Source organism: Hemicordylus capensis, chromosome 4, assembly GCF_027244095.1.
Source record: "Hemicordylus capensis ecotype Gifberg chromosome 4, rHemCap1.1.pri, whole genome shotgun sequence".
NCBI classification, from domain to species: Eukaryota; Metazoa; Chordata; class Lepidosauria; order Squamata; family Cordylidae; genus Hemicordylus; species Hemicordylus capensis.
The window spans coordinates 119,558,977-119,583,660 of NC_069660.1; the positions used below are offsets into that span (position 1 = coordinate 119,558,977).

The 24,684-nt window shown below is 40.8% G+C and overlaps 1 protein-coding gene across 1 annotated transcript in view; it reads right to left on the bottom strand.

Annotated features, from left to right (window-relative positions):
* Nucleotides 1–878: 878 nt before the first annotated feature.
* Nucleotides 879–24,684, bottom strand: part of ZNHIT6 (zinc finger HIT-type containing 6) — a 78,404-nt gene continuing 54,598 nt past the window's right edge. Inside the window, exons 9-10 of the mRNA XM_053245277.1 lie at nt 13,973–14,109; nt 879–10,495 (exon numbers count right to left, since the gene is read on the bottom strand). Of these exons, the coding sequence (XP_053101252.1) occupies nt 10,419–10,495; nt 13,973–14,109 (214 nt within the window). The 3' untranslated portion in view covers nt 879–10,418. The remainder of the gene's footprint in view (nt 10,496–13,972; nt 14,110–24,684) is intronic.

Below are 24,684 nucleotides of genomic sequence, written 5' to 3' on the forward strand. Positions count from 1 at the left end.
AATGGATATTTCCATAATATTCTACACTGAGTATTTTTTGTTTTATAAGATTTCTTGGTATAGGTTTTTAAACTAGTTTATTTTGTTTATATATTTTTGGCAGGTCCCTTTAGCCCCCCAATGAAAAGTACTCTCTCTAAGAGTGTCAGGGTAGCAATAGATCTTTTCCACTATGCAAACTATCTCTTGCACTTAGCAGAACTTCTGCTGTTGTAATTACATGTGGCCAACAGCTTTAACCTTTAAGGAGGAGGAGGAACATAGAAGGAAAATAAGGAGTAAATAAAAGAAAAATATAAAGAGGAGTTAGAAGCCAGAATAAAGTTTCCTGATTAATCCCATAGAGGCATTTCTGAGAAAAATATAAAAGTTAAATTAAATTATTAACATCTGTAACTTAGTATAACAATGTACAAATTACTCTCTCATATAGATAGATAGATGTGTGTGTGTGGGGGGGAGAGAAAGTAACAACCTGTTGTACTCCAGATGTTGCTGAACGACCACTCCCATCATTCCTAGTCACAATAAATTATAGCTGAGAATTATAGTTCTGCAACATCTGGAGTATCACAGGTTGGGAATCCCTGCATTAGCTGAAATTCCAGTACCAAAGTGAAAGCCACCATTGACTGTTATGGATTAAGATAGACACTCTACCCCTAACTCTCTATGGAGCACAGCTAGCAATGCAATACTAAATGTGTTGATCAGGATTGCATTGGGACTGGACCTCTATCCCATCCTCTTGGTCTTCATTCCAATCTAAATGGAGAATACTTAAAGAGTAATCTGAGAAGCAAATCCTACAGAGCACCACAAGACATCATGGGGAAGAAGAAACAAACACTTCTAAACTCATTACAAGGATTCATATGCAATTTTGTAGAATTTCAGGTGTTTTATTTAAAATATTCATTGAACATCTTAATAAAAAAGTATCAAGGTTGAACAGTGGAATGATTATTAAAAAGAGGATTGGCCTAGGGGAATTATGGTTTTACAGTACACAGTTAATACTGGAAATGAGCCTTATCCATAAAAACATCAGTAAAAGCAATGCCATTTCCAATGGATCAGCCAGACAGCACAGTAGGAGCATAGGTCTATGACTGTTTGGCAGGAAAATTCTGCTTAATATGTCTAATAATTGTTTTTTCTTTGTCTGCAACAACCCATTCAACTTTAACATTTATGTAGTGTGTGCCATTCCTTGTTTGTTTGTCTTGCATACATCTGATTTCCTTCCATTTCACTGCAAATGTCCATGAAATAAAACCATATGCTCTGTCATAGCAACATTCTAATACAAACACAGACTAATCTCTGTTCACTGGAGTACACAGTTCAGTTTTTTTCCTTTCTTATTAACACAATCTGCATCTGCATACAGTTCAACCAAATTCCATAGCAACCACACAAATACAAATGGATTTTTGAAAAAGGTTTTCCGGGAAATAGTTTGGAAGGACCTTTAAAAGGCAGAATGCACTGTTTGTAAGCAAACACAGCTTGAATTGGGTAGAGAAATACTGGCTATAAATTTATTCTTTGTAACATTCTTCTTGCAAGATTTTAGAGTCCCCAACATTTAGAAAACTTGAAAAATGCAAATTTCCATCATTGCCTTGAACATGACCCTTGGCTTTATTAGTATCATTTAAAAAAATGTAAATAGTATCCCTATTGGACATAAGTCTAAGAGAAAGGCTATATATTTAAAGCCCCAGTTGTGAAGTCACCTGTGAGCTTCTATGTCCCATGGAAAAAAACAGGATGCTTACTTGTAAACTGATGATCCTTGAGTGATCCTAGGTATTTACACAACTGGGATACATGCCTGCACAGGAGACCATCTGGAAGATTCTACAAGCTTCGCATGACGCTTCTGACTCTGCTCACAGTGCGAATGCATCCACTGACATAGGCAGTTGGAGCGCCACTCTCCTCGGTTCCTGGATGACCGCCGGACGTCAGTGACCATCATAAATGGAACTGGAGACGTGAGTGAGAGAACAGGTAAGTAAAACATAAATGTTGCCCAGAGCACAAACTCCAAGGAAGAGAGGAGATAGTGTGGGATGTGTGAATATCTAGGAGCATTGAAGGATCATCAGTTACAGGTAAGCGCCCTGTTTATCCAAGATGTGATCCCAGTGTATTCACACAATTGGGAGATTAGTAAGCCCCTCCAGGAGGTGGGTTTCTTGGACTTACCCTGAGTGAAGTTAGGATAGAACTTGCTTCAAGACACCCCTCCCAAAGTGTGCATCTTTGCAGGAACAAAGGTCTAGCGCATAGTGCTTGATGAAGGGGTTGTCCAAAGACCAGGTGGCGGCTCTTCGAAGTTCAGCAATGGAGACACCCGACAGGTTGGCAGCTGATGAGGCTACTGCTCTAGTAGAGTGGGCACTTACGCCTTGAGGGGGGTCCTTACCCTGGGCCTTGTAGGCTTCCACTATGGCCTGAACAATGCAGCGCGACAAGCGTTGAGGAGTGATCCACATGCCTTTTTTACCCTTCCTGTAGGATGCAAAGAGTGTGTGATCCTTTCGGAATGGATGAATCCTGTCAAGATAAAACGCAAGCACCCTGTGTACATCCAGTGTGTGGAGGGATGGTTCCAAGTCAGACTGTGGGTCATGGAAGAAGGCTGACAGGATCACATCTTGGCTGATAGGAAAACTTGAACTGATCTTGGGAATTAAGGAAAGATCCAAACGCATGACGACCTTGTCTTTGTGAAATTGAATGTAAGGGAAGTAAGATCTAAGGGCGCACAGCTACTAACTCACTTGGCAGAAGTGACTGCAATAAGAAAGGCTGTCTTGAGCAATAGGAATCAGAGAGAGACAGTAGTTCAAAGGGGCTGTTCAAGAGGCCTGCCAGAACCAAAGAAAGGGACCACTGTGGGGTAGGGGCCCGTGTATGTGGGTTTAGATTTTCCAAACCCTTGAGGAATCTCTTTGAAAGGGGATGGGAGAAAATGGCCACGTTATCAACACCCATATGACAACTGGAGATGGCCGGAAGGTGGATTTTAATAGAAGCAGTAGAAAAACCGGCCAACTTGAGACTAGGGACTACTATCTCAGGTACTATCTCAGTACCTGCAGGATGGTGGCCTTCATGGGTGAGAAGGAGTGTGCTCCAGCATACGCAGAGAAGTGCTTCCATTTTGTTACATATGTTTTCCTTGTAGAGGGCTTCTTTTAATTGAAGAGAATTTCCTCTAAGAGTAGGTCACAGGGCTCAGCGGCTTGAGTCTCCATGACATGAGCTTCAGCATCTTGACACTATGGTGTAGTACTTGACCACGAGGCATGGACATGCATGGTCAGTCAGACCTGACCTCAGTCACTCATGTGGTGGTAACATCCAGATTGGACTACTGCAAAGCGCTCTACGTGGGGCTGCCCTTGAAGACTGTTCAGAAGCTTCAGCTGGTTCAGAATGCTGCCGCAAGGATGCTCGTGGGTACGAATCGCTTCACGAGTATTACACCCATCCTGCATCAGCTTAATTGGCTACCAGTCCGCATCCGGGCTAGATTCAAGGTGCTAGTATTGACCTTTAAAGCCCTACACGGCTTGGGGCCGGGGTACCTGATGGACCGCATTCACCCATATGAATCTGCCAGGGCCCTCCGATCATCAACTCAGGCCCTGCTCATGACCCCGCCACTAACAGAGATCTGGTTGGCAGGGACTGGTTAGCAGGGCCTTTTCAGTTGTGGCCCCTTGGCTTTGTAACGCCCTCCCTGAAGAGCTTCGCCATGCTCCCTCCCTCAGTGTTTTTAAAAAACATCTTAAAACAAAACTTTTTAAGGAGGCTTTTTAATATCATTATTTTGTTATATCTGGTAGGTTCTTTAGCTCTTTATAATTTTCAGCTTTAATTTGAACCTAATAATTGTTTTCAATCTGACTTTTTAAAAAAAATTAATTTTATTACTTGTATCTGTGTCTATATTATTGTAAGCCGCCCCGAGCTGTATTGCACTGGAGGGGCGGGGTATACATATTTTTAATAATAATAATAATAATAATAATAATAATAATAATAATAATAATAATAGTAATATAAAACAAACCAGTCAATAACACCTGTCTGACTGTGTAAGCAAGAAATAAATTAATAATAATAATAATAATAATAATAATAATAATGGACAGTAAGTCCGGAGCACTTGGTAAGGGCCGGGACCTGCCCTTTGAGAGTCTCAGTATCATAGGGTACCATGCTTGTTGTGGCCAGTCTGGAACAATCAGTATGCAGTCCGTTTGTTGGTGAATGATCCTGTTAAGAACACGCAAAATCAAGGGCAGAGAAGGAAATATGTAGTATAGGGTCTCATCCCATGGAACCAGGAAGGCATCCCCCATAGAACTGGTTCCTACGGCTGCCTGTGAACAAAAGTGCTTGCACTGTGCATCTCAGCTGTTCTACTGTGTCCTTTTCCAAAAGGGTTGACACCTCCATCTGGTGGGTAGGGTTTGATGCAGTGGATTTTATACCCATGAACGAGGGATGGGTGTGAAATTGAATAGCGTAGCCCCACTGGATTATGGAAAGCACCCACTTGTCCGTAGTTATCCTCTTCCAATTGTCCAGGTGTTGGGATATCATGGGTACTTTTGCAGGAGTGTCCGAGCTATCAAAGGCCTTGTTTGGAGTTCTCACCCTGTTGGGGCATTGGTTGTTCGACCTATACTTGGGTTGGTAGGGTTTAGCCGAAGGCCTGGAAGATTTCTTAAAAACACGCCTTTCAAAGTTCTTGTATTGGGGACGGTACTTTCCATATGAAGTAATTGGAGTGTAGGAGGGTTTGGGTCTAGACTGATAGCCTAGTTGGGCTGTTAGGACTGCAAATGACTTTGTGGTTAATTTAGATTTTTAAAGTTTCTCTAACGTGTCATCAGTCTATTTAGATTTTTGTCATCAGTCAATTTAACAATTTAACGTGTCGTCAGTCAATTTAGATTTTTAAAGTTTCTCTAACGTGTTGTCAGTACCGGTACTGAACAGACCCTCACCCTCAAATGGAAGGTCCTCTATCTTATCCCTAGTATCATACTGCAAGGTAGAGGAGCATAGCCACGCGTGACGACTCAGGGCCATCGCGCCAGCCATGTTCTTTGACTCACAGTTTGTCAGGTGGCAGGCTGTACTGATCTGCTGTCTGGTAATATCAGCAGACTTTTCTTGTAATTCTTTGGGTTTAGTTGGCATGTCCTCCGGTTGCGTCTGTGAGTTGCTCCCACAGGGAGTGCTGGTAATGTGACATACATGTGGTGTACTTGGCAATGCGCATGGTGAGGGTACTTGTGGAATAAAGTCTCCTCCCCATGGTGTCCAGTTTGCTGCCTTCTTTGTCAACTGGGGCTACATGCTGTCTGCCAGAATGGGAAGAGGAGGCATAATTCACCACTAGGGTACTTTCGCTGGCTGCGTCTACATTGAAAGATACTTTGGAGCTTTCCGTTTCAGATGCCTCTCCGACGTGGACGGTTTCAATGTCGCAGAAATCTCCAGCATCGGGGGTCTGGACATTGAGTCTAACTTCAAATTTTTGGGAGCAGATGAAGCAGTTGAGGAGGCAGAGTGACGCTTTGTGTCCGATGTAGCCTTTCCCAGCTTGGCCCCTTTCGAAGGCGGGGAAGACGGCTTTGGAGCGGTAGCCTTATCCTTCGGCATCTACTTTGGGGTCAAAGGTTGGGGGCTCGGTGTCACTCAACTTGGTGTTGCCGTCTTCACATTGGAGCCCTTAGAAGATTTCATAGACTGTGTAGTGGCTTTTGACATTGAGGGTCCAATTGGGATAGCCAAAGGGGTAGACATTGATGCTGAAGGTTTTAGTGCCAAATTGTAGACAGCGTCTTTCAATCTCAAAAGTAGGATTTTACAAGTGTTTGCCTTGCTGAGGCAGAGGAGACATAAGGAGTGACAGTTCGAAGAGGGGAAAGCGGTGTTACATTTTCCACACCTCTTGAAGTTATTTTTCTTTCTGTCTGTTATCAAAAACAGGCCAGCAACACAAGAAGATATTAGACTAAGAAAATACAGAGAATGTTCTCTCACGAATCAGGAAGGCTGAGGCAGCGAACCCCAGCTGAAGCAGAAGAACCTTCCGAGGTGTCCGTACTGGTTGGCGGTTGGAAAGGAACTGAGAGTGGTGCTCTGACCACCTATGTTGACGGACGCATGCATGCTGTGGGCGGAGTCAGGAGCTCTGCATGCAGCTTGTAGAATTTTCCTGAATGGTATCCTGCGCAGGCGCGTATCGCAGTTGCGTGAATATACTGGGATCATGTCAAGGATCTAGTGAGATTTACCAAGCTTAATAGTAGTTTCAGAACTAAAGTTGAGACCTATTTTAAATGTTAACTTCCATAACTCTTGTCTTCAGATGCAACAAAATAAAGTTAAAGATAGCTAGAAGCAGGGCCAGCTATCAGAACCGGCAGACCTGACTTGGGAGGCAAAATTAAGGAAAGGTAACAACTGAAGCATTCCTAAAAAATCACCTGGAGCACTAAAGAGGACCCAAGTGAATCTTGCCTTCTAAAACACCTGTATGGGTTTTACTATGTCTATTTATCCAGGCTTCACTACTTTGGAAAATCCAACTGTTGTTGACTATGTTAGCAAAATATCTAGGACATGATGGGGACAAAACATTGTTTTTGTATTAAAATTATTTTGTACCATACAGAACTACATTCAGTTTTCATATGATGCTATCAGTGTTAGAAGTGGCAACTCACAATGTTTTATTGAAAACGTATGTGGGAACTCCATCTCTAGCACTGGTGATTCACTGCAGGAGAGGCTTTGAGAGTAGTCCTCCACTTACCACATTCCATTCCATGCTGCTGCTGTCACAGCTTACAAGTAGTGCCAACCGCTTTTGGAAGGGCACAGTATGGTCTAGGGATAGAAGTGCTGAATTGTTTGTCTTCTTTCATAGGAACATAGGAAGCTGCCATATACTGAGTCAGACCATAGGTCCATCTCACTCAGTATTGTCTACACAGATTGGCAGAGGCTTCTCCAAGGTTGCAGGCAAGAATCTCTCTCAGCCCGATCTTGGAGATGCCAGGGAGGCAACTTGAAACCTAGATGCTCTTCCCAGAGTGGCTCCATCCCGAGGGGAATCTCTTACAGTGCTCACACTTCTAGTCTCCCACTCATGTGCAACCAGGGCAGACCCTGCTTAGTTAAGGCGACAAGTCATGCTTGCAACCACAAGACTACCTTTCAAGAAGGTGGACAACAAGCAACTGTTTGGCAGGCTGTTAGCAACCAATTTTGTTTTAGGTCCTTGAGCTGTTACCACCCAATGACTCATTTGGCAGAAAAGGTAGTTCTTTAATTTGGGATTTGTTTAATGGCCGGATGCATAGCAAGACATTTTTATTCAATGACTGATCAAGCTCTAGCAGTTCCTCAGTTCCTGCCTGTCCCCTTGGCTCTGGTCACTTACAGCACATACACAGTGGATTAAACGTAGCCTCACCCCCTAGTGCCAATACACATTGGTCTATATTCTTTATTCCTAAGTGGACTTTGCCCCTTTTGAGGACAAATGCTATATAAAGGTGTCTACCAGTTATGTGATTTCCATTTTTCAATTATTTATAGAACGCAATGAGTTCTTCTTTTGCTTTTTGTGAACAGGAGTCAATAAAATAAAATAATGATGAAAAGAAGTCTCAGTGTATTCTCCCCTTCAGGAAGTAGTGGGTCTGAGAAGCAAGGCCATCATTTCAGGATTCAATAGGGAGTAGGGAGATATTTTACTATGATGAAGGGTAAAAATAAAGTAAGGTTCCACCCAACTATGTTGTCCTCTTTAATGGTACCCCTATTGAGAAAGGCCTCTACTTGGAGTTCTGGAGAACCACTTACAGTGAGTGCAGACAGTATATTTGGCTAGACAAGCATTGGTCTCACTCAGTAAAAAGCAGCTTCACACATCCCACTCTTTAGGGCCCCTTCAACAGATAGCTAATCCAGTAAACAGACCACAGGACCACATGAATTGTTTGGCTGTTACTTTGGTATTCCACCAATTTTCTGTGTGCCCTGGAGCAATTACATAATCCCACCTCCCCTCTTATGTAAAACGAAGACAATAAAGTGATCATAATAAATAATACTTACTCTTTCATGCAAGAACAATGAGCTAATGTTTATTCAGTACTTTGAAGCTGCAAATGTACCAACACAAGGGCTGAGGTTGCTATTACCACAGCACTTTTTCCAGTGCTTTGTCCAATCCAGCTTTAAATGACTCAGTAAATGAGATGCTCACCAGTTCCCCAAGGAGACCATTGCGCAGTGCAGTTGAACAAGTTGTCAGGCTTTTAAAGATATTCATCCAAAATCTGTCAACTACCTAATTTTTTAAATTTTTTAGCTGAAGTTCATTTTCCGTCAGCTGGCTCATTTGGCAGGTGTGTTACAGCACACTGATGTCTAGGGCTTATACAACAAAATAATGCACTCTGTCCAGACTCGTGGATTGTATGGCTCATAACTGGGCTGCAGGTGACTAGCTATGGAGAGGCAGGGCAATATTATGGTTGACTATTGCCTATGGCTTCAGAACACACACTATTTAGCTAATATCTCATACCTTATTTAACTTACTTTAGAACTGCAGCAGATTTGCAAGGTCTATTTTGAATCTATAGATTTCCAGGCCTTTTCAATTGCATTTTTAGGCTTTTGCAACTGTACAATACTTTAAGTTTTCCCAGTTTCTACACTAACTCTTAAAGATGATGGATATGCTTTATGGTAAACTTTAAATAATGTTGCTTTGGTTACATCCATGCTGTACACTTCAAACATGGCTCCAACCGCTGTGGCAAGAAAAAGTGATCACTATCTGCCTGGTTTATTGGTGTGAGAGCTCTTTTGTCACAGCATTCTTTGTAATATTACCATCTAATTTAAAATTTGCTAAGCATTTATCTCTGCTTGACACCAGACCATCATAACCCGTCTAGGGCAAATATTAAGTAGCTAGGTACTGTAGCATCAATAGGAAGAGCAGAGACCCTTCACTTGGGACCCTAACAAGCCTAAGCCATAAACAGAGTACAAATTCATACAAGTGGTATAATTCTGCAATCTCCCCCTCCCAAATAGACTTAGGAGGAGCAGACTGCATATAGCAGACTATAATTAATACTATACCTGGCTATACTTGACTATAATTTGTTTATAAATGATATTCAGTAGTAAACAAATTAGCTTGAAAGTCCCAGAAATGCGTTAGCACAAGAGTACTGAGCATTCAGTATCCTTCAGGCAGCATATAGGATGCTTTAGTTCTCATGCGAAGCAACCTTACTGGATGTTAGTATGCACACTTGGGCAAGGAGAGTCCTGACAGGCTGACATAATCTGAAGTGCTGATTGCCATTGAGTTAAATGCTCTGAAGTGCTGATTGCCTTGGCAAAGCCACTATGGAGGGTTTTTTGTTGTTGTTCTTCTTTGTTTTGCACTGGCAGACTCCACTTTATCAAATACATGAGGGAAAGTTCTGCCCATTTTGCCCTGAACAGAAGTATCGTGCCTGACAAATGTTCTATTAAACACATTGTAAGGCAAAATTTCTTAGATCCTTACATTCCTGTTGGCCTGCATAGATCTCTGCTGCACCATAATACAATTGATGCAGTATTTACTTGGCTTACCAGGAGGTAAAATACTAGTTTATCCTTAATTTATAATAGAATAATAATATTACTTTTGCTGTCCTTCACATTCAATAAAAACACCGTTCAGCACCAATCACTTCTTAGAATTTACTTTTCCTTTAATATTTATTAATTTATGCATATATGAGACTGCCTTACACAAAGTAAGACAATCTAGTTTGTCTGTCCTAACTGGCAGCTGTTTTCCAAGTTACTATGATTCCCTGCCCTTCTAACAGCAATCTTTTCAACAAGAGGTGTATGTATTCAAAACAAAGTCTTAACCAAACGCTAAAAAGTTACTGTAAAACACATTGTGTTACCAGTTAAGTCAAGAGGAGGGGAAATTAATAAGTATCCACAAATTGGCAAATAAGTCCATGTACAGTCTTCATATTTTGTCAATATTTTTTTAAAAAGGAAACTAAGTTAGCTCTTTAAATAAATCCAATTAAATTAACGGACTGCAATGTTTTTCAATGGCTATAGTTTTGGGATGTTATAACAAATGGATGTTCAAAATTCACCAGACCATGGCTCAGACCATGTGGGCTGTCTGGCTGGGCTGATTAGAGTGGGTGGAAGCCAGCACAGGTGTTCCTACTAATTGAGATGATCAGTCCTGGTAAGTTGAAAAATTCACTGCATTTTCAAACAGCTGGGGATAAACAGGCACCTCTGACCCCACCCATGATGTAGCTTCTTCAGGAACTATCTCGGATTTCCCCCTCTTCCTCAGATGAGCTTTCGCTAATCAGGTCTTTTCCAGATTTGTTGTCACCTAAAGGGAAGGGGGGAAATACATATATAATCAGTTTTTGCTGAGCCAACCCAGCCCTGGTTTTGCATCCTTCATAAATTTGTCCATCACAGTATATCATTATTAGCAAAATACTGATCAATATGAGATGACTTTCTACCATAAATGTGAACAGGTTCCATTGGCTTCTGTGGGAAAAGGGGACTGCAACCAGGGACACAGTTAAAATTGAAATGGAGGAGAGCTGTTCTTTTGGTAGCAAGCATGAATTGTTCCCTTTGCTAAGCAGGCCCCACTCTGGTTTACATTTGAATGAGAGACTACATATGTGAGCACTGTAAAAGATTCACCTTAGGGGATGGTGTTGCTCTGGGAAGAGTACCTGCATGCAGAAAGTTCTAAGTTCCCTCCCTGGTATCTGCAAGATAGGGCTGAGAATGACTCCTGCCTGCAACCTTGGAGAAGCTGCTGCCAGTCTGTGTAGACAATACTGAGCCAGATGGCCCAATGGTCTGACTTAGTATAAGGCAGCTTCCTATGTGGAGAAAATATGGCATATAAACTTCTCCCACAGAAGTCACTGGAGCCACTTATTATAAAGAAAGAACATGTGGGAACTGGCACCCCACCCCCACCACTGGGAGATTTAAGGAAGGCAGACTATGAATCTCTTAGTGCACACCTCCCTCCCCCTCAAATCCTGATCATGCTGGACATCTAGCGTGTGTACAGTCCATATAAGAGAGGGAAGGCGCACTCTGCTAGAAGCCTGCTGTGACCAAGAGGCTGAGCTCAGAACTGAACTGTGTTCTTATATGTACATAAACACACAACCCATCTCCATGAGAAAGTGATAAAACTTAAGTGCTTGAGCATTAGCTTTCTTTAAACAGCACAGGATCTTCAGGACGTGAATTCCAAAGTATGCTTTTTGACCCAGAAGTTAGTTTACATTATTATGGGAACAAAACAAAAAACATCCCCTCTCTATCATGCTGTAATGTTGAATTTTTACTACTAGTCTGGTAGCCATGGGCTACCTCCAGCCTAAGAGGCAAGATGCCTCTCAATACCAGTTGCAGTGGATCAACAGTAGGAGAGAGGGCACACCCTTACTGAGGGCTTCCCAGAGGCAACTGGCAGGCCACTGTGTAAAACAGGATGTTAGACTAGATAGGCTATGGGCCTGATCCAGTTGGGCTGTCTTATGTTCTTATGTACTTGCTCTAAGATCTGAGCATTTTTTACTTCAGCAGATTCACTGTGGGATTTTTTAACAATCTGCAACACAGGCAGCAAAAAAGAGTAACAGATAATCAGCAATAATACACTAAGTTTGAATAATACAAGTAAGCAAAAAACAACAACATTTCTACACCCAATAACAAAACTGAAGATAAAACAGTAAGAAAAACATACATAATCAAAACTGTATTCATGAAATATGTTTTATGATATGTCAGTAAACACAATGCCTCAATATGGCATCAATATTTTGTATTATCAGGCTGTGTAGTATTTGGTGAACTTCTGATTTACACAGCAATCTCTTGAAAAGTGATTGTCTGATGTTGGAATTCTTTCAACAAAATTAAGACATGATGCACAAATTACCATTCCGTATGTTTCAACACAGTATTTGCCTGTCTAAGAGCAAAATATGTTATAGGTTCAAGCTGTCCAGAACTGGAGGACTGACTGACACTTAGTTGGTGATGTCATACTATGGAGCACTCATTTCCTCATGTGCTTGTCACTTCTCTTTTCCCTCTTCCACCCTCCAGTTTATCCAAGTTCTCCTGCTGAAAACATTATCAACTCCTCCTTAGATGAGGTCAGCAGACATCAGCAATATAAAAACTACATGTTGTAAAGGAAATACATATAGTGCGTTTTGTGGATGTTTTCATTAGCCGACTAATGACGCAAATGTGCCTTTTTGTGTATATGATGTCAAGGGCTCTTCATTAGAGAAATACTACCGAGAAAGAGCTAATGGGAAAATAATTACTAAATTGCCAAGAAATGTGCTGATGATGAACATGGATAATACCAGGACCTAGGGTGCACCTGTATGAATGGAATTTGGACAAGAAAATAAAAGCACTTCACCCAGAAACATCAGAGGTCACATTTTGTCTATATTAAATCTAGTGTATAATCAATTAACATCTATATGCCAGATATGTACTGAGCACTGAGAAAGAATTGTTTTTGTCTCTAAATCTTTTCATAACTTCTGTAATCCTTCAGTAAGTCCAGCTATGACTGTGCTTGCAGATGGAAGATGAGCACCTGTAATATCTTTAAATAAACTGAACAACACAACTTCATAGAACAGTGACTGACATCCGGACAATCTTTCTGTGGACGTGCCAAGTTTTTTTGTGGCATGAGCAACAGTTTTCAACCATCTCCCCTTTCCTCTACAGTTACCTTTGTCTCCCTAAACTAATAGCAACATAATTTTGGGAGGCACATGTGGCTGCAGAAGGAAGGGGAGATTGGCAAAAATTAGCCCACCTACCACATGCAATAGGAAAACCTGGCACATTCATAGATGCTTCTGCTCAGCACACAGGATAGTGGGGATGTCAGCCAGTATTTCTTTTTATGTAAGGAATCAAAGGGTGAGGCAGGAGGCAGAATGTTGGCTTGCCTGCTGATTTTCTGAAACCTAGTTACTGACACTGTAAAAGCACAGTATTTCTCCTACATATATTATCCAGCACGAGATTATCTCTTTGCCTTTACTTATTAATTTTTTCCAAATCTGCAATAAAGAGTTCACTAACCAGTTCACTAACAAGTGATGGTGGAACATAATCTATTGATCTGTGAAGTCTGCAAAAATATGTCTTATGTGTCTTCGATATAGAAAAAAAATTACAGTTTATGCCCAGTAAATTGACCTTGGAGTATAGCAGATGGAGCAGAAAAATGAATGGAAATAATTGGTTTTCCAAAATATTTTTTAAGTTTTCACAACAGATGAAGTAGAATTCCCTTAATTATACAGACAACCATATTCTAAGAGAGATATTCCAGTACTGTATATTACTTAGAAGTAACATAAAGCTTCCAGTTACTAAACAGATATTTGATCTGTTAAAGCAAATCAACTGCAAATGTTAACAACTGCTATGCTTCCTATTTGCCCCAATGTTATTCCTATGGCAGGTGTATGTGTGTGTATATATATATCTCCTGTCAAATATGATGGCTCAGGAGCAAGGATCTAGGCAATTTTCTGCATTTTACATATTGTAAACTGGCAACAGAAAAATGTGAATACAATGCCTCAATTACATGAAATGTAACTAGAAATAATAAACTCTGATCAAACCTGTAATCCGCATGATTGCAACAGTACAGAAGTGTTTTATATTTAGGGGCTAATGCCAAAGTAGATGCTGATTTCTGGCATTAACAACTGGCTTAAATGCCTCAATTACTATTGGGTTTTTGTTGTTTAGAACTATAAACAAGAGCAAATACCTTTATTCTTAGTGTGGCTAAGAATTGCCATATCTGTCTTGAATTTTTGCAAAACCACTTCCAAAACTGGGTATTCAATGACAACCTTCCCCTTCAAGTTGTATAGAAGGCCTTTGCTGGTATCCAGTTCTTCGTACCTTTGGAAAAGTAATGGCAAAGTTAATCAGCACGCAAACATAAAATATATAAAATTAGAATTCTACAAGACAACATGCATATTCCCAGACAGTACTAGAATTCTCCCACCAAATCCTTGATCCTTATTCAAAGATGTGAAAAGGCAACAGAACTTCCCGCAACCAAACATTTTCCCAATGTGCCACTTGCTTGTTCTGTGCTGGAAAGTGGGCTTCTGTCAGGTGGTAAGCATTGAGGCTGTTCTACAATCAGCCAAAACTGAGCTAAGGAAGCCAAGCCAGTTTTGGCTGTTCATAAGAAACACCCAATCCCGGAGATGCTTCAGCGGCAAACCTGCCAAAGCGGCTAGTCTCTTAAATGGGGTTAAGGGAGTGAACGCTCCTTTAGCCCCATTTAAAAAATAAATAAAATTCTGCCAGCACTGACTGCGGGGCTCCTGCCCATTACTGGGGGGATACCCAAAATGCACCACACATTCATATGGTGCATCATGGGATTACTGGGGGCTGGGACGACACATCCTGGCCCTCCACACTTCCTGGGGCAGTGGAGGATCATCTGGGTGTGTGATCCGTGCACCCAGCTTCTTCAATGGATCATCTGTAGGGAAGGGAAGGTTAGTGAACCTTACTCTACGCCCGCCCACCAAGCCCTTCTCATGGATCATGAAAAAGAGCTCTTTGTATTTCAAGTTTTGACTATTACAACAATAAAATGTTTCACTTTCAGACTTCATTGAATCACTGTACCTTGGAAATATGCGAGTCACAAAATTTCCTTGCTAATGCTGAAGTAGCTTAACCCACAGGTTCTCAAATGTGGGTCCCCAGATGTTGTTAGACTACAACCCAGCTGAAGGCCACTGTGGCTGGGGATTATGGGAGTTGTAGTCCAAAAATATCTGGGGACCCTAGTTTGAGAACCTTACTTAGCCTTAACGAGCTTGAATGCATGTCATGTCAAGTCCCTCATTGCAAGGGAAGAACATACACCTCCACACACACCTGTGAAAGTTTTACAGTAATTAAGGTACTTTGGAATTGGTGTCAATCAAATGTGAACTTTCTAGACTATCTGGAAATAATGTAAAGTATGGTATCGAGGTGGGTCAGTCAGTCCCAGGCATTTTTCATATATACTAATAATTCAGCTTGTATTCAGCCTGAACATTCCAGGCTGCCACTAGAAATCCTACAGAACTCATCCAAGTATTTAAAGCAGTCATAGAGCTACTACAGTCTAACATTCTATTTCATGTCTCTGCTGGACTCCATAATGGAGATAACTTACAACATCACTAGCTTTAAAAGCAGAGATTCACAAACACTCTGTGTGTGTGTGTGTGTGTGTGTGTGTGTGTGTGTGTGTGTGTGTGTGTTCTTTTTTCAATTAATCTGGGAATTTATGTGCCACTTGCTACCAGATACCTGGTAGTAGCATAGCTGTTTGGGGGTATACAATATGAGTCTCTAAGGAAAAAAGAGTTCCCACCACTACTGAAAAGGGCCTCTCCCATGTCACTATCAACTGTACCTCAAAAGGTGGTGGGAAACAGAGCATGGCCTCTGCTGAAGATCATAGGAAGTAGAATTGGCCTTTTCACAGCTGCCACATATTGTGTCGACACTTTCAATGAGCTGTCCACCATGACCCCAAGATCTCTCTCCTGGTCAGTCACTGACAAGCTCAGACCACATCAGCGTGTATGTGAATTTGGGTTTTTTTGTCCTAACATGCATCACTTTAAGCTTGCTCACCTTGAACTGCATCTGCCATTTTGTTGCCCAATCCCCCAGTTTGGAGAGATCCTTTTGGGGCTCCTCGCAATCTGTTTTGGATTTCACTACCTTAAATAGTTTGGTATCATCTGCAAATCTGGCCACCTTGCTGCTTACTCCAACTTCTAGATAATTTATGAATAAATTAAAAAGCACTGGTCCCAGTACAGATCCCTGGGGGATTTCATTTCTTACTTTCCTCCATTTAGAGAACTGTCTATTTATTCCTACCCTCTGTTTCCTTTCAGGCCTTGTATTGTCACCCACAGAATTTCTGTGGAGGACGCCGATCTTCCTAGGTTTTCTAGCTTGTTAGATTCTATCCCTTCTTTAACATACAGTGCTACTCCACCCTACCCCCGTTTGCCCCTCCCTGTCCTTTCTACTGAGTTTATATCCAGGAATAACAGTGTCCCACTAGGGAGGTGCATAAAACTGGTTTGCCCAGTTCGGTTCAAATTCGAACCAGGTTCGAACCAGGAGGGGGTGGTTTGGTTTTGGTTTTGCTCGAACCACCCTCTGGTTCAGTTCGAATTTGAACCAGTTTTGAACCGGTTCAATCCTCAAAAGTGGGTGGGGTGGTAGCTGGCACCCATGGGTACCTGCCACCCCAACCCCAAAGCAATCGGACACTCGTATGATTTTTTAAAATGATTTTTTGAAATTTATTTATATTTTTCTCTTATAGGTATAATGGGACTCCAACCAGCCCATTATTCCCTATTGTGGAGCACCCATGGGTGCCAACAACCACCCAAACCCCAAAGCATTCGGACACCTATATGATTTTTTATGAATATTTGAAATATTTCTAATTATTTTTCTCATAGTGTATAATGGGACTCAAACCAGCCCATTATCCCCTATTGTCGAGCACCTAGGGGCACAAAAGTGGGGTGGGTGGTAGGCACTCAGGGGTTCGGACACTCCTCCGATTATTGGTGAATTTTAAAAGTATTTTTGAATTCCTCATAGGGAATAATGAGGATTGCAGCAAATGTATAGCTTCATGTTGGTGGGAAAAGGGTGAAACAACAAAACCCATGAGGGTGGTTAGCACCCCCCAAATGCAATTATGAGGCTGCTGAAACCTCCATTTTTCCCTATGGAGAAAAACCTTAAATCCACTTGTGGGGTGCTGGGGTGGCCCAGAGTGAGTGATGGTCTAGTGCAGAGAGGGTGCCAACCACCCCCATGGGTTCATGGGGTACTGGGTTTTGTTGTTTTTTAGGTGTTCTGAGAGTAGATTCTTTGGTAGCATATTAGATTTCCAATGACAAATCATGAATCCACTCTCACTGCTAACCTTAAAGACACATAAACTTCAAAAGTCACTTATACATTTATATGTTATACATTTGCTGACACCTCCATGCTTCTTTATGGAGAAAAACCTTAAAGACGCGTAAACTTCAAAAATCACTTAAAAACCAGCCTTTTGCCCAATTCCTTTCAAATAATTCTGATAGCTTCCTTGCCCACCTTGGGAACTACCACCCACCACACTTTGCTCTAGGACACCCCTTTCCCCCCCCCCCCGACGTGAAGCTATACATTTGGTGCAATCCTCATTATTCCCTATGAGGAATTCAAAAATACTTTAAAAATTCACCAATAATTGGAGGAGTGTCGGATTGCGTTGGAGTTTTGTAGGTGGTAGGCACCCCTGAGTGCCTATCATCCACCCCATTTTTGTGCCCCTAAGTGCTCCACAATAGGGGATAATCGGCTGGTTTGGGTCCTATTATACCCTATGCAAAAAATAATTAAAAATATTTCAAATATTCATAAAAAATTGTAGGAGTATCTGATTGCTTTGGGGTTTGGGTGGTTGTTGGCACCCATGGGTGCTCAAAAAACGGAATAATGGGCTGGTTGGAGTCCCATTATACCCTATTTGAAAAAAATAAAAATAAATTTCAAAAATTTATTAAAAATCGTACGAACGTTTGATTATTTTGGGGTTTGGGTGGCAGGTACCCATGGGTGCCAGCTACCACCCCACCCACTTTTGGAGGTTCAAACCAGTTTTAATCGAACCATCCCCGTTTGGTTCGAATTCGAACCTGCAGCTTGAACCTGATGGCTGGTTTGGTTCGAATTCGAACCACCCCGGTTAGAATTTGAACTGGTTCGAATTCAAACCAGTTTGCACATCCCAATGTCCCACTGGTTCTCACTATTCCACCATGTTTCTGTTATGCGCACTATATCTATGTTTTCATTAGCAACCAAGCACTCCAGCTTACCTATCTTAGCTTGAAGGCTTTTTAGATTAGCATATAAGCACCTAAATGCTGAATCTCTTACCTGGTGTGTGCTATCTTTCTTATGGACATTTATCTCTTTGATCAGCTAGCACATCCTTTTGTCTGCTCTTTACCTGGTTCTACTCTGTCCCCTACTGGTTTATCTGAAGCATTTGCACCCTCATACCTACTGGGATGGCACCTGCTGAACTGGATATTGCTCAGCTCCTGTTAACTATCTTTCAAGTGTCATTTTAAAAGCTGCTCTGTGACGTTTTTGATTTTAAGCGCCAGCAATCTGATTCCATATTGGTTCAAGTGGAGTCCATCCCTTTTGTACAAGCTTTTCCTATCCCAAAATGAATCCCAGTATCTAACAAATTTAAACCCCGCCTCCCGGCACCACCATCTCATCCATACCGTGAGACCCCCCAGTTCTGCCTTTCTTGCTGGCCCTGTGTGTGGAACAGGCAGCATTTCTGAGATGCTACCTTGGGGGTCCTGGACTTCAACCTGCTACCTAAAAGCCTAATTTTTGCTTCCAGGACTTACATTTCTTAACATCATTGGTGCTGACGTGCACCATGACAGCTGACTCCTCCCCAGCACTGCCAAACAGCTTAGACACCACATGACATCTGCAACCTTCTCACCAGGCAGGCATGAGTTACAGAACCATCTCTCTTATGACTGAATTCGCAGCTCCACATAGGACACTTTATGGTGATCAACACTGGATGTGACCAAAGTGAGTTACATGGTGAGATCTATTTGCATCTCATATAGATGCAAACAGTATGGGGATAAAATGAAACCTTCAGGAATCCTGCAGGTTAAAAATTATGGAGTCTACTGTAACCCCCCAGCATCAACTTTTGGGATTTGCCCTCCAGACAGGACTGGAACCAGCACAACACTTTGCCCTCCCCATGACATTCTGACAAGATACAATGGAAGATGCCATGAAAAGATGCTCAGAGGCCCAGCAAACCATCAGGGACATACTTCTCCTATCTAGTTCCTGGTGCACATCATCCACCCAGAAAGCCAGAAGCATTTTCAGTACCAAAACCAGGAGAGAAAACAGATTGACAGAACCATACTGGTTCTGTGGCACCAGGCCACCAAAAAAGGCCAACTTAATGCTGCTCAATATTTCCTTCAGCCTGTCCTGCCATTCAATTATCTTTAAAAGCAAAATGAGGGGTCAGTGCCTTGACAAATAGTTGCTTGGTGCTTGGAAGTGGATGGACAGGCAACTCTGAAGCACTTCTGCTCCTGAATCTACACTGGCTCCTCCAGAGAAGGATGACACTATGAGGTTAAATAAAACTTTCTCAGACTGCCATAGCAGTCCATTTGACAAGATTTACAAGAAAGGCACCATTATACAGCAAAATATTAGACACTGAACTTCTGAGTAGAGCTAAGAATTATTTGTTTGTGGGATTAGAATTTAATGTTCCATAGCCCTGTAGTTTAAACCAGAGCTCATCACATCAGCAGCTGCAAACTGAACTCCCCAAAGAAAACCTCATTTATTTGTGTGTTCTGGCTCAGCCATGTGACTTGGATCAACTGGCCAATTCCATATAAGGGAGACTTTTTCCTTCTTGGGAGGATGCATTCAAAGCCAGGAGCAGGCAGCGTCACAGTGTTTCTAAATACTGTTGTAATAATCTTAGGAACTTAACCATGCATATTCCTTATGATTATGACATAAGAATACTATAGCCCTTTCAGACTATACATCTGGGGAGGAAAAGATAAAGTTTCAAATCCTAGAGCTATTAACAATCCATACACTCTCTCTCAGCAACTACTACACAAATGTATAAATGAGTTGAATAATTAAATTACTAGCAAGCTATGAAATCTAACACAACAATGCAAACATGTGGGAAACACAGATATTGTTCTTAGACCTGACTTTCACAAACTATTCCTACTGTGGAATTCCTTACCTATAACTATAATGCACAGATTAATACTGATGCTATGCTTCTCTGTTTATTGTATAACTTTATCAGGATTTGTTAAAATATACAGCTTGCTTTTTTCCTGGTTTTGGAAAAAACTGAACTTTAAAGCAATGGCTACTTCACTCAAATCCAACTTCAATCATCATGAAAATATTTGGTTTCATGTTTCTCTCAGCCCAAAGTAATTATGACCAGTTCTTACTGAAACCTTTTTAAAAGGATAACAGTATATTGCATTTCTTATTCAATGAGTGTATTCATAGCTTGTGGATTAACACATGAACAGAAACATATTTACTGATTTATTTACAGTACTTTAATGCAAAGTATGGCAATACCTTTCCACTGGCAGGAGTCTCAACACATTCTTTTCTGGTTAAGCAAACATTTACCACCAAAAGGCTAAAGTCATTCACATGCCACAATACACTTTCCATTATCTCATGTTTTAGACAAAACATCTTTAGCGTCCAGCTTGGCACAGCATAAAACATTTGTAGTTTAAACTATTTTATGATAGTAAATTATTCAAGTGTTAGATCACTAAGGCAAAGATTTAAGTAAACTTTATTGGTTGACAGACAGTGACAGCTTTTGGCAAATATCCAAGACTTTGGTGTACTGTGAAGAGCAAAAGAATCTTAAGAAAAAAAGAGAAGAGAAAAGAGAAGAGTTTGTCTATAGTCATGAAACGAAGTATCTGGAACGTATTACTCACTTTTGTTTTTAACTCCTTGGTTATTTTTCTCTCCATCAAGAAGATGTTAACCCTATTCTACTTTCTCAAACACAGCCTTCACCACTGCTTTCATAGATTAAAAAGTACTCTGTTGGTTACAGCTATCAGAAATCTCCCATCCTCCATCCTTGAAATCTCATACCCCTGAATGAACTGAAAAACACTTTCCCCAGTGCTGAGTGTTTTGAAGTGAGTGACACAAATGACTCTCTTAGACTTGGCAACTTTCCATATTTAACAAGAAGGAATCTTAAGCTGAATTATCTTAACAATTAAAACAAAGCTTTATTTCTTACAATGCAAAATCCCATGATTCTTAGAGACAAGAAAGGGACAAAAAAGAGAAGGGAGAGGGGGAAAAAAGATTGTAAAATCGTGTGTTAATCTGCATATAATCATGCCTGTTAAGTATTAAAGCATGATTATCCTGATTTTGGAATAATTAAGAACATGTCAGGCAGGTCCACATTTCCCTTTTATTCTCTCATCTTTATTGGAATGGAAGCACTTTATCTGCTTAAATTTGTCTCTCATATTCTCTCTTCAAGTTCTTTACACTCTTCCTTGTTTCTCTTACATTAAAAACAGTATAAATAGGTTGCAAAGCCACATCCAATCTGCCCTTTTCATCTGTTGTTTGTCGTTTTACAAACATCTCATAGTAGATCTAGGGAGGACTTTGGGGGAAGGAAGTTAGGGTATTTGGTTCATTTTAACCTGTTATGACTTTTTTCATAGCAATAATTGCTACTAAAGTATTTTAATTGTACTCCTGGAGTCTATGATAAAAATAATGCTTTCAAAAAGTACCATGTTTTACTTCTACATCTTATACTGGGTCACATCCCACGGTGAGAAATCTAGGGTTGGACATCTGACCAAATCAAAAGAGGTTAGGTGGACTGCATTGTTCAATAATTTTTAAAGAACTAACTTGCTTTAAAATGGAAAAAACTTGTTCTAACAGCATCAAGATACTTCAGTCCAGTGGTAGTTGCTACCAATGACCTGGCTGGGGGAGCGGGGCAGTAAACAAGCAGCAGCTATATTCCATGATCTCTCTTCCCTCCCAGTCCTGGCTGCCTCTCTCATGTGCGCTGTTTGCCCTGCCTCCAGCCACCTGGGCTGGTCATTCACCTGGCTGTGTCCAAAGAAAATGGCTAACGTTCCAGGAAACTTTAGCCGTTTGCAACTGGGTGAATGACTAGCCCGAGCATCTGGGGGGTGGGGCAAGCAGCGCACACGAGAAAAGCAACCAGGGCGGGAAGGGAAAGGAGATCAGGGAACACAGATGCTGCTTGTTTGTTGGCCACCACTCCAGCTCATCGGCACCAGTTGCCACTGCTTCAGTCATCATCCAGCTTGATACTTATGCTAATTACAAAAACAAATTAACATATTGAGAAACTATGACATTAAGACTGTAAAGAAATATTAGAAGGTTTAAAAGTGTTATGTAAGGTTTTTATACATTTGAATGATTTACTTAATGTTTCTTCTCTTTAGTATTCCAGGATAAAAACCAGAGTCAACCTTACAGAAATGGCAGTCAGACCACATGAAGAGATACATCCTATTCCTGCAGCAAATAAAACTGAGTCATGGGTAGTCACATGAATAAACTTTGCCACTGATGACTGCTTTCTTCTTCTGTTTGGATGCCTCTTGTTATAGCAAGAGGCTGTTATAGCAAGTTTGCTATGCTGCGAGGTTTACCCCAACTGTCACAGGACTAGGGACAAGCACCCCTCACTAACAAGACCATAATGAAACTTTAAAAAGTAAGCTGCCAGCTACATAATAGCATTCTTAGCTACAGAATGCCTGTTTACAGTCACATAATAGATGGTCAACTGACCAGTGTCCCAACCCTACAGAAATGTTTGTGTGTGTTACACCCCACCCCCATATATTTCTGTCCTATATATTTCTGTGAAAACTGCAAATTAGTAGTTAGATACCATGCAAAATTGTCACAATGAAACACATATTTTCTTAACTAGTACAAGGTCTGGTTTCAGGTCTTTGCCTTCGTTCTGGAAACTCCCTAAGGCCTACTATGCAATATATATGTAAAGCTTTACCATAGTTTTCCCACCACTTAAGCTCTGCAATAAACACTTCACTGATACCATAACCATCACTACTTTATACACCAGTGCGTTGGTTTGTTTTTTGTTAAAACCATGGCTGACAGTGTAACAAAGTGCCCGACCTGCACAAGTGCATGTGCTGTCTTATTATGGAAGGCAACAACAGGGTGTGCTCTTAGTTAGGATGTCAGCCCATTCTTCTAACTTCTAGAACCACAATGACAATGCCACCATATTAAAAGGAAGTCTGAAAACAACTAAACAGAGCATAAACATAATTGAAACAGATCTGACTGAACCCTTGTGCCCTAAGAGCTAAGATGGTGCCTGGGAAATAGCTTTCTTTTAAGTGACCAAAAGTCACGCAAGTTCCAAAGCTATTTCTATTGCCTTCCAAAAAAGGCTGAAAAAGCAGTCAACTAATCCTTCTTTAAACTGCAGCAATATACGGATTCCTTTATCATAAATAGATACCTCTTCAATGAAGCCTCTAGCTATTATCTCAATGGTGAACTCAGTCATCCCTGCCAGTTCAGACAGCAGGAAATTCCCTGCTAGGATCAGTCCTTCCTGAATGTCATATGCAGGACCTTTAGTTTTTATAATGCAATTGTTGTAGTCTGTGATTAAAGATAAAAATGAAAATTCCATGACTGTTCCTCGGTGATAAAGCATGATCATCTCAAACAGTCTTTCAGACAAACTGTATATTCATACTTTGAAAATAATTCTTTTAAAACTTAAAAAACCCCAAACCATGCTTATATCATCACTTAAACTAACGGATCCTAAAAAGCTATGACCACTACTGTCACTATTTCATTGGATTGTTCTTTTAAAAATAAAATATGTAAATGAAAAACAAAAGAGGATGCGAATTTTGGGACCAACTGGGCAATGTCTCATGAACTTTAGAGAAGGAAAGATTTCTTACTAGTTGTGCAGATTGCTTAACTCCATTTTGATGCAGGGCGGGGGGATGCACAGAGAGATGTACATAGAACTTATGATTCCTTTCAAGTACTATTTTTTGAGGGGCTGCAGCACAGCAAAGATAATAACTAACAGATGGACATTCATTCCTAAGTGGTGAATAACCTTCCTTGTGGTTATGATTTGTGAATAGGAAAATAGTGAAATAACTTCTCAGTTATATAGCAAGGAGAAAACTACATTCTGGATTATAATTCCAATTTCCCCCACAACTACAGTGTGTCTTAAAACAAAACTTTGCACTTAAGGCTGTCTCATTACTCCTGTGCAAATTCTAATTTTAGAAGAATTATGGGAATTAATGTTTTTCAAAATGACTTCTAGAGGATTGCAACACTACAATAAAATGCAATTTCCAGAAAATGTATATGCTTTGTGCACTGGAGTTATCAACTGTTTCACTTCAGCTAACCAGAAATGTCTGCACATATCAGTCACTTGTGTATTTACCAGCTGTAAATCTAAACCAAAGAGACCCTGCCTTGGAAATATTTTTAGAAAGAGTGACCATCAGCTTTCCTTCACGGTTACTCCCCCACCTCCCCATTAAGATATTTTGGTCCGTTAGCTAAAAATAATTTCATTTAATGTTCTCCCATTATGCACATTTCACCATTAAATCTTGACTTTTGGAAAGTGCCTTTAAATTTATTGCTCCATTTCATATAGGCTTGTGTTTATCATTATAGTGTTTTAATGTAAATTCAGACCTCTAGTATTTCATATCTTTACATAAGTAT